Raw genomic sequence first — 9,379 nt, 5'->3', positions numbered from 1 at the left:
GAGCTCACCTGAGGAACACCACCACGAGCAAATATCATCTGTTTGGGATCAGCTCCACAAACTCCTCATATAAAGTTCTTTCAGCTGAAACACTCTTGTCTTTGGGGTTGAGTAACGGCTCCATTTTCTGAAGCTTTTGTGTAAAAATCCTGTGATTTTAGTTTATTTCCTCAGACAGAAGAGGCAGTTTTTGTTTCGTGCAAATAGTTCCAGGAATTACAGAGATCTGAACCATAAACCAGGTCACACATCTGCACCTCTCACCTGTCTCACCTGTCTCACCTGTGTCACCTGTCTCACCTGTCTCACCTGTCTCACCTGTCTCACCTGTGTCACCTGTGTCACCTGTGTCACCTGTGTCACCTGTCTCACCTGTCTCACCTGTGTCACCTGTGTCACCTGTGTCACCTGTCTCACCTGTGTCACCTGTGTCACCTGTCTCACCTGTCTCACCTGTCTCACCTGTGTCACCTGTGTCACCTGTCTCACCTGTGTCACCTGTGTCACCTGTGTCTCACCTGTCTCACCTGTGTCACCTGTCTCACCTGTCTCACCTGTCTCACCTGTGTCACCTGTCTCACCTGTCTCACCTGTCTCACCTGTCACCTGTGTCACCTGTCTCACCTGTCTCACCTGTCTCACCTGTCTCACCTGTGTCACCTGTCTCAGCTCAGGTTAAACTCACAGACTGTTTAAAGAAGTGGAATAATTGAGTCGACGTCACCTACGGCAGCTTCAGTCAAATGAAGCTCATCGAGGCTGCAGTTACAAGAGCAAATTTAGAGCCAAGTTCTATATAGAGCTTTTTCACAGAGGTCTGAAGTGTCCCGCTGGAGGTTTGTGGAACTTCCGGTTAATGTTTTCTGTGTAAAAGTGTGTGTAAATGTGTAATATGTTTAACTCTCTCCTGTGACGGGACACAGACTCTTTGGTTTCTGTCCCTCGCCTCAGTCCGTGTGTCCGTCTCACCTGAGGGGTCGTAGGTCACACAGGTGAGCTCCCCCTGGCGTCTGAACTCCCTCCGGGTGACGGTGCGTCGGTCTCGGGTGTCCCTGAGCGTGAGCGCGCCATCCCTGCTCCCCGTCACCAGCAGGGGGCGTGAGGGGTGGCAGCAGAGGGCGCGGACGGGCTCAGGCTCCTTCTCCAGGACGCTCCGGGTCTCTTCGCTCTCCGTGTTCACGTGGAGCACAGACGAGCCGGAGCCGCACACGATGAAGTTCCTGCACACACGGACCAGAGTTTAGACATTGGACACTTTTATGAATGTGTGAAATGTATGAAATAAATAACCAGCAGAGGGCGCAGGGACTCGAGTAGTGAGAACACAGCTCAGGGTTAGTGAAGAATATTTAGTTGTGCAGAGAAAAGTGAAGCTCATGTTGAAGTGAGTTTGTGAATCGTCCATAATAACGCAGAGGAGGACTGAAAGGAGACCTCGTCCACTCAGATCTTCGACCATGTTACAGTAGTTCCTCCTCACTGTCCCTCTGAACGTGTATTTGGACTGATTCATGCCTGTTTAATCTTCACTCCCCTGTATTCAAGACACTGACAGTTTTATTTTCATGTGCTGCGTTCTCTTGTTCTCGGGACTTGGGGAAAACCGACCTCCACCTCGAGAAAGTGCAATAGAACAGACACTCAGATCTGGGTTCTGAAACACAAACTTGGGTGAGTTCGGCACAAACCGAGTCGCTTGGATTTACGTCACAGTAAAAATGATGTGCCTCGTTGTGTTTGTGTAGAGAAAGTGTCTCTAAAAACTTTGTAGTGTTTAGACGTTTAGATTTTCCTCTCACATCAATTGACAGTAACACAAGTTTTTTTCTGAACATTTGAAAGTCAAATTTGAGGAGCGAGTGATTCCTGAAGTTACATTAGACTTTTTCAGGCTCCATATTTTCCCGACTGTTGCCATGGAATGATTTACAACAGACGTCGGGAAAACGGATTTATCCACAACAACATTCATTAGAACGCAGCGTTAATCGGTGATTTAACAGCAGTGTTGTCATTGTCCCAAATGAACATTTTAGCACAAATGAAGAAAGTGCTCTCCTGTTCTTTCTCTTTTCCCTGAGGAGCACTTGTTTCTTGTTCTCTCTCCTCTCACCTGATGAGTTGGTGTCTGTGGCGCAGAGGAGATTCCAGCAGGACTCCAGCCGTAGACTCGCAGGAGAAGGAGATGGAGGAGACCGGCTCCTGGAGCAGCTCTGAGTAAAACGCCAAGAGCACAAAGTTCTGACCGAAGAACTTCACCAACCCCTCAGAGTCTCCAGTCACCAGACACCTGCAGACAAGAACCAGGACTGAACCAGGACCGAACCAGGACCGAACCAGGACCGAACCAGGACCGAACCAGGACCGAACCAGGACTAAACCAGGACCGAACCAGGACCGAACCAGGACCGAACCAGGACCGAAACCAAGACCGAACCAGGACCAGACCCAGGACCGAACCAGGACCAAACCAGGACCGAACCAGGACTAAACCAGGACTGAACCAGGACTGAACCAGGACTAAACCAGGAACCAGTAAACCAGGACTGAACCAGAACTAAACCAGGACTAAACCAGGACCTAACCAGGACCAGGACCAGAACTAAACCAGGACTACCAGAACTAAACCAGGACTGAACCAGGACTCTAAACCAGGACTGAACCAGAACTAAAAACCAGGACTGAACCAGGACTGAACCAGAACTAAACCAGGACTGAACCAGGTCTAAACCAGGACTGAACCAGAACTAAACCAGGACTGAACCAGAACTAAACCAGGACTGAACCAGGTCTAAACCAGGACTGAACCAGAACTAAACCAGAACTGAACCAGGTCTAAACCAGGACTGAACCAGGTCTAAACCAGGACTGAACCAGAACTGAACCAGGACCGAACCAGGACCGAACCAGAACCAAACCAGAACCGAACCAGGCGCTCTCACCCGTGGCTCTCAGCCGTGGCTCTCGCCCGTGGCTCTCGCCCGTGGCTCTCGCCCGTGGCTCTCAGCCCGTGGCTCTCGCCCGTGGCTCTCGCCCGTGGCTCTCGCCCGTCGCTCTCGCCCGTCGCTCTCGCCCGTGGCTCTCGCCCGTGGCTCTCACCCGTCGCTCTCACCTGTCTGTGACCTTCATGACGGTGAAGGGCGCCTCTTGCAGGTGGATCGTGGTCACGTCGGTGGTTCTTCTGGCGGCGCCGGCGCCTCGTCCGAGCTCCCAGACCACGACGTCGCCCCCTGCTGTCGCCGTCAGGACCTGCGGCTCCTCCCAGTGAAACGCCGACTGCACCGGAGCGCCACCTGCTGCACGCGCAACGGAAATACACTGCGAAGAAGAAGAAGAGGAGGAACGAGCGTCCAACGACCCACCCTGAAGAGACAAGAGAGAGGAGAGATGGAGAAAAAGAAAAGAGGAGAGAAGAGACGAAAGAGAGGGGGTGGGGAGAGAAAGGAAGGGGGGAGAGAGGAGGAGAGGGGAAAGAGGGAAGAGAGAGAAGAGAGGAAAAAGAGAAAGTGGAGAAAGAGTGAGAGCGATAGGGAGAGAGAGAGAGAGAGAGAAAGTGAGAGAGAAAGAGAGAGAGAGAGAGAGAGAGAGAGAAAGAAAGAGAGAGGAGAAAGAGGGAAAGAGAGAGAGAGAAGAGAAAGAGGAAAGAGAGAGAGAGAGAAAGAGAGAGAGAGAAAGAGAGAGAGAAAGAGAGAGAGAGAGAGGAGAAAATGAGGACAGAGAGAGAGAAAGAGAGTGGGAAGACAGAGAGAGAGAGAGAGAGAGAGAGAGAGAGAGAGAGAGAGAGAGAGAGAGAGAGAGAGAGAGAGAGAGGAGGGGGGGTTAGAAAACGTCACATACTCATCTTCATCAGGACTTGTGTCTGTTTTTTAGCCGTTTTAGATGAAAAATTTAATTTAAAATGAAGAGAATATAAATCATGATTTTGTTATAGTTTAAAATAACTGGACAAAACATAATATTTCTTCTTTCACAGAAGAACAAATCCAAACTGTCTGAGATCAGAACAGAACAAACCTTCTTGAGCCTCAGGGAGACGTAGGACAGAGACTTTTGCTCCTGAAACAGAACAAGCCACAGTCAGAACATCACATTATTATTATTATTATCATTATTATTATTATTATTATTATTATTATTATTATTATTATTATTATTATTATTATTATTATTATTATTATTATTATTATTATTATTATTATTATTATTCTATCGTGGTGATGTCGGGCGTGTACCAGAGTGAAGTGCAGGACGTGCGTTTGGCTGCAGCTCAGGAGTTCAGAGCCACTGGAGCTGAACACAAAGTTCCTCTGAAACAGGAGAGAGAAGATGAGGTTTAAGCTCGTGCAGGTCTGAGCTGAGGCCACGTAAACGATGATGTGAGAGAGAAACCTGGAGTCCGAGGTTTGGGCTGAGCTCCGAGCAGCACCGCGGCGTCTCCGTGTCGCACGTCCAGTCCCACACACACACGTGCTGCTGCTGCACCACACACAACAACACAACAACACAACAAACACAACACACAGGCTCGTGAAAAAGACGCACTCTGGAACTTTTAGGTTGTTTCTGTCTGGAATGTTCCACAGTGTGACTTTAAACAGCTTTACATTTATTCAATCACAGGTGGTTTTACGGCTCAAAAATACAAAGAAAAACAGACATTGTGACTGTGAGCGGGGTCGCCTCTCCACAGATCTGACCTGTAACTGGGTACAGGTAAAGCTCACCTGTTGCTCTCCTGTTCCCACGGTGACCAGGAGGCGAGCGTCTGTGGAGAAAAGTACCTCAGAGACGTCGTGTTTGGGGTGACAGTGGAAGAGCGTGCACACGGGGATCCTGACCACACACACAACAGGAGGAATGTGCAGCGGCACAGACAAGAAGTACTCAGATTTGTACAAAAAATACTCAAGTAAAAGTAAAAGTGTCACGTGAAAAGTGCTAAGTAAAAGTTTTAAAAGTACTTGCTTAATGAGCAAAAAGTAAAAGTATTTTGCACAGATTTTGAGATCTAATAAAGCTTCAAATGACGTGATTCTGATTCAGATTTGAGTTGAATTTTGTTCAACAGAAACAAATGAACTGATGTTTTTTTTCCAGCAGTTTTTATTTGTTGTTATATTTTTGTTTCCTCAGATTATGAACATGTTAAAATAAACCTTCAGTTTTTCAGCAGGACTCAAACATTACTAAAAATTACTTTTACTTTTCAGTCCTGTTCAAAATCTAGTGGAGTAAAAAGTACAGATATCTGCTCTCAAGTGTAGAGGTAAAAGTAGAAGTATCCACTGTAAAATGTACTTAAGTAAAGTACAGATACCTACATTTTTTACTCAAGTACATTACTTTACTACTTTTACTTGGTTATGTTCCACCTCTGTTGTGTTCTCTGGTTAAACACAGTTTGGTGAGTGTCTGTGTAACATTCATTTTGTTGAATTTCATTTAAGAACGAAAAACAATAAAATGAAAAACAGTTTATTTCATTTTTCCATTTTAGTGTCAAACCAAACAACAGATTTCTCTATTTCCAATATTTAATTTAAAGTTTATTTCAAATAACACCAATCATAAAACAGTCTCGGTGCCTGTTTTAATGTTGATATTTTATTCTTTCTGGTTTATTTGAAGTTCTGCTGCTCAGCGTCGTCTGGGAATTTAGTTTCAACCACTGATTTTATTCTGGTTCTGTGGAGGCAACAGAGAGTTTCTCAGTGTTTCCTGTTTCTCGTTGTGGATCAACAGCGACTTTCTAAGAAGTGAAAATAAACACGTCGCAGTAAAAGAAGAAACATGTTTGTCCACAGAACTGCAACGAATTTTCAGGTGAGACTTTCAAACAACAGAACTTTATATAAACTAGTGAAAATAAAATATCAAACATTAAAACAGGCACAGAGACTGTTTTTTGATTGATGTTATTTGAAATAAAGTTTAAATTAAATATTGGAAATAGAGGCTGAAATCTTTTTTTTTTTGTTTGACACTAAAACAGAAAAATGAAATAAACTGTTTTTCCATTTTATAGTTTTTCGTTCTTGATTGAAATTCAAAAGAGTGAACAGAGCACAGACGGTGAGTTTGTCTGATGAGCTGGTTTTGTTTTTCGGTTAAATACAGGTGTGAGGAGGTTGTCGGTTCAATACCCAGAGTAGGAGTCCCAGATGATGATCATGGGGGAGGGGTCGGCGGTGACGATCCAGCGTCTGTCGTTGCTCACACACACACAGCTCAGGTTCTGACTGTGACCCTGGAAACAAACAAACAAACAAACAAACAAACGATGACATCACAGCTCTGACCTGCACCACCTCAGCCTCAGACCAGCGTGAACGAGCAGCTGACAGGACCGAGCCTGACGGAGCCGCGCCCTCCTCACCTGCAGGACGTGCTGGGAGTTGAACGTGAGGTTGTAGACGACGCCCACGTTGGCGGCGGCGTACAGCACCACCTGCTGGTCGTTGTCCTGCAGCGCGAGGACGGGGAGGGAGGGCGTCCGGCCGTACACCCACTCCAGACTCTGACAAACACCAGGGATATAAGAGCGAATCGTAAAGACGCACTACGGAACTTTTCTGATGCAGCATCTGCCACCTGCTGGTCTCCATGGAGATGTTACTGTTTGTGTGAAATGTTCCACAGTATGGCATTACTCACTCATCTGTAGCACAAGTATTATATGACCAGTGTTGAGGAGTAACAGATTATATGTACTGGAGTAATCAGAGTACAAATGATGAGTAACTGTATTCAGTTACAGTTACTGTTTCAGTGAGTGGTAATTGGATTACAGTTACTTTGTTGAAATAAATGAATTACACGGCAGGATTTTCCTCTTTTCACATTTTGGGCTATATCCCTTTTTTTTTTTTTTTTCAGTAATTCCAGTCATTCCCGGAAACTAAACTAGATCTAAAACCAGGACTAAAACAGGACTAAATCCTGCTGTGTGGACGTGTTTCTTCTTCTTCTATCAGTAATATTTTTCATTTGGTTCAGTAAAGTCTGGTCTTTTTATTTTCTTTTATCAGACAAAACTTCGTATGTGAAGATTTCCTCGTCTTTGTTTCTGTTAGAATAATTGTATATATTATCCCATATTTGCTATATTTGCTATGTACTATTCTTTGTGTATTTGAATAATCTTTTGTGCTTGGAAACTGTCTGCAGTCATGTGTGAGCAACGGCGATTCGGAGCCTGGGAGCAGACGACTTTCAAGGCTGCACGGAGAAAGTTGTGTCTGAGAGCTGAACGAAACATATGCACCTGCTGTTGATAACACATATTTGTCATATTTGTATGTCTGGTGTTTCTGCTGTTTTCACCCCCTCTCCCTGAGACACTCATTGTAACTAGGGACCCTCCTAAGACAATAAAAAGAGGAGACGCAGAGAGTGCATCAGAGCGGGTAGAGACTGTGATGGTGAACGCATCTCTGTCCACCCTCCTCAGGAGAAAATGATTCTAATTTCTTGTCTTTCTTCTTGTTTTACAATGTTTAGGTGGGTTTAAACCTGACAGTTTCTCTACAGCAAATCAAGTAATCCAAAGTATTCAGATTACATTACTCACTTTAAGTAATTTAATGGATTATGTTACAAACTACATTTTGGGATATGTAATCTGTAATCTGCAGGGGATTACAAAATTCTACTACTGTTGTAGCCACAGCTGCCCTGGGGCAGACTGACAGAAAAGAGGGTGCTGGTCTGCGCCGTCGGCTCCTCCCACCACCAACACACACACACACACACACACACACACACTCACACACGCTCCATGTCACACTAGGCAATGTGAGTACAGCGTCTTTTTGACAGTGGCGCCCCCGTGTGGCACCTTTGTGTTCCCAGGTGTTTTGGTCGTTTTTAAGCACCTATTTTTATATTTTACTTAAAATGTGAGTTTATGTTTCTCTTTACTGTTGGCAGGATCAGATTGCTCAAAAATAGAGACACTGGAGCACTTCCTGTTTGCCTGGACAAATCCAGACTCATGGATCTGAATAACAAATACACAGAGATTTTTACAGGCAAATTTCTTGTATAAAACTGGATCAAATCAGTAGTTTTGTATAAATGTGCGGGGACAGAGACACCTTACTCCAGTAGGCTAAATGTAACTGAGTAAATGTAGTTTACTCCTCACCTCTGCACGTGACTATTTTCAACATTAAACTCACTCTGTCCAATGCGCATGCGCTTAACAGAAACCCAAAGATGTAATGTAATTAAATTAAGTTGAATGTAATGTGAAATAATAAAGTAGTTTAAGGTTTAAACTCACCAGCGCGTGTGTCCTGGGGCTGGAGGACGTGTTTTTAGAGAAAAGCGAGTCTCTGGTGGCGGAGTAAACCTCAGACTGAGCGGACATTATTCAACTGTTTAAAGTGTTTAAGTTTAGCTAACACAAACTAACACAAACTAACACAAACTAACACAAACTCCGGAGCTTTTACACTAATCCCACTTTTTGCTCTCGTCCCTTTTCACCCGGGACTTCATTTATTAAACGTGTTCCTCGCAGTTGTCACGCTGAATTTGACAGAAAAAATTAAATTAAATTAAATAAATTACCCACAAGTTAACGCTCTGCTGTTAGCTGTTAGCCTTTAGCCGGAGTTTGCCGCTGCCTGGCAACGGTTGCGTAGTGACGTCAGACCCGCCGATTAAAGGTACGTGGTTTGTAGTTATTTATTTATTTATATTTTATTTATTTATTTATATATATATTTTTTGTAAGGACTTTTTTACAAAACAGATTTAATACAACTAAAATCATAAATATACGACGTGATGAGCTGAAGTCAAGACATTTAACTAGAGTAACTTCTTAATAAAGTAATAAAACCTTCCTCTTAATTTAACATATTGTGAATAGAGTGTAACAGGTGTGGTTATTTTTCTCACTTTGAGGAAGTTTACAAGTGATTAAAGACATTATATTTTAATAATAAATTCAGCCTACTCATAAAAACAAAGTCAAAGTCTTATTATACTAATATTATAGTCATGGAAGTAACTATAATAATAATAATAAATCTACTTATAATATATAATAAATAAGATACATTCACATTCATACTCACCAAATTAAATATGGAACCAAACTGAACCAGGATTAAATTAGGTTTGAGCCAGGATTAAACCAGGACTGAACCAAGACTAAACCAAGAGTAGAACAGCACTAAACCAGGACTAAACCAGGACTGAAACCAGGACTGAACCAGGACTAAACCAGGACTAAACCAAGAGTAGAACAGCACTAAACCAGGACTAAACCAGGACTGAACCAGGACTGAACCAAGACTAAACCAAGAGTAGAACAGCACTAAACCAGGACTAAACCAGGACTAAACCAGGACTAAACCAGGACTGAACC

General features: G+C 43.9%; 1 protein-coding gene across 1 annotated transcript in view; it reads right to left on the bottom strand.

Moving 5' to 3' along the window:
• The window catches only part of cfap251 (cilia and flagella associated protein 251), a 16,610-nt gene extending 8,010 nt beyond the window's left edge, over positions 1 to 8,600 (bottom strand). The window contains exons 1-11 of the mRNA XM_055161988.1: positions 8,285 to 8,600; positions 6,377 to 6,517; positions 6,144 to 6,247; positions 4,725 to 4,833; positions 4,390 to 4,476; positions 4,233 to 4,307; positions 4,015 to 4,056; positions 3,113 to 3,363; positions 2,114 to 2,290; positions 970 to 1,220; positions 1 to 8 (exon numbers count right to left, since the gene is read on the bottom strand). The exon at positions 1 to 8 is cut by the window's left edge and continues 144 nt beyond it. Coding sequence (XP_055017963.1) covers positions 1 to 8; positions 970 to 1,220; positions 2,114 to 2,290; positions 3,113 to 3,363; positions 4,015 to 4,056; positions 4,233 to 4,307; positions 4,390 to 4,476; positions 4,725 to 4,833; positions 6,144 to 6,247; positions 6,377 to 6,517; positions 8,285 to 8,371 — 1,332 coding nt within the window. The 5' untranslated portion in view covers positions 8,372 to 8,600. The remainder of the gene's footprint in view (positions 9 to 969; positions 1,221 to 2,113; positions 2,291 to 3,112; positions 3,364 to 4,014; positions 4,057 to 4,232; positions 4,308 to 4,389; positions 4,477 to 4,724; positions 4,834 to 6,143; positions 6,248 to 6,376; positions 6,518 to 8,284) is intronic.
• Positions 8,601 to 9,379: the final 779 nt, after the last annotated feature.

The sequence above is a fragment of the Boleophthalmus pectinirostris genome, unplaced genomic scaffold, assembly GCF_026225935.1.
Source record: "Boleophthalmus pectinirostris isolate CB_2022bp ecotype Guang Dong unplaced genomic scaffold, ASM2622593v1 HiC_scaffold_4, whole genome shotgun sequence".
In the NCBI taxonomy this organism is placed as follows: domain Eukaryota; kingdom Metazoa; phylum Chordata; class Actinopteri; order Gobiiformes; family Gobiidae; genus Boleophthalmus; species Boleophthalmus pectinirostris.
The sequence above is the reverse complement of the archived record's forward strand: the minus strand, read 5'-3'. Positions and strand labels throughout refer to the sequence as shown.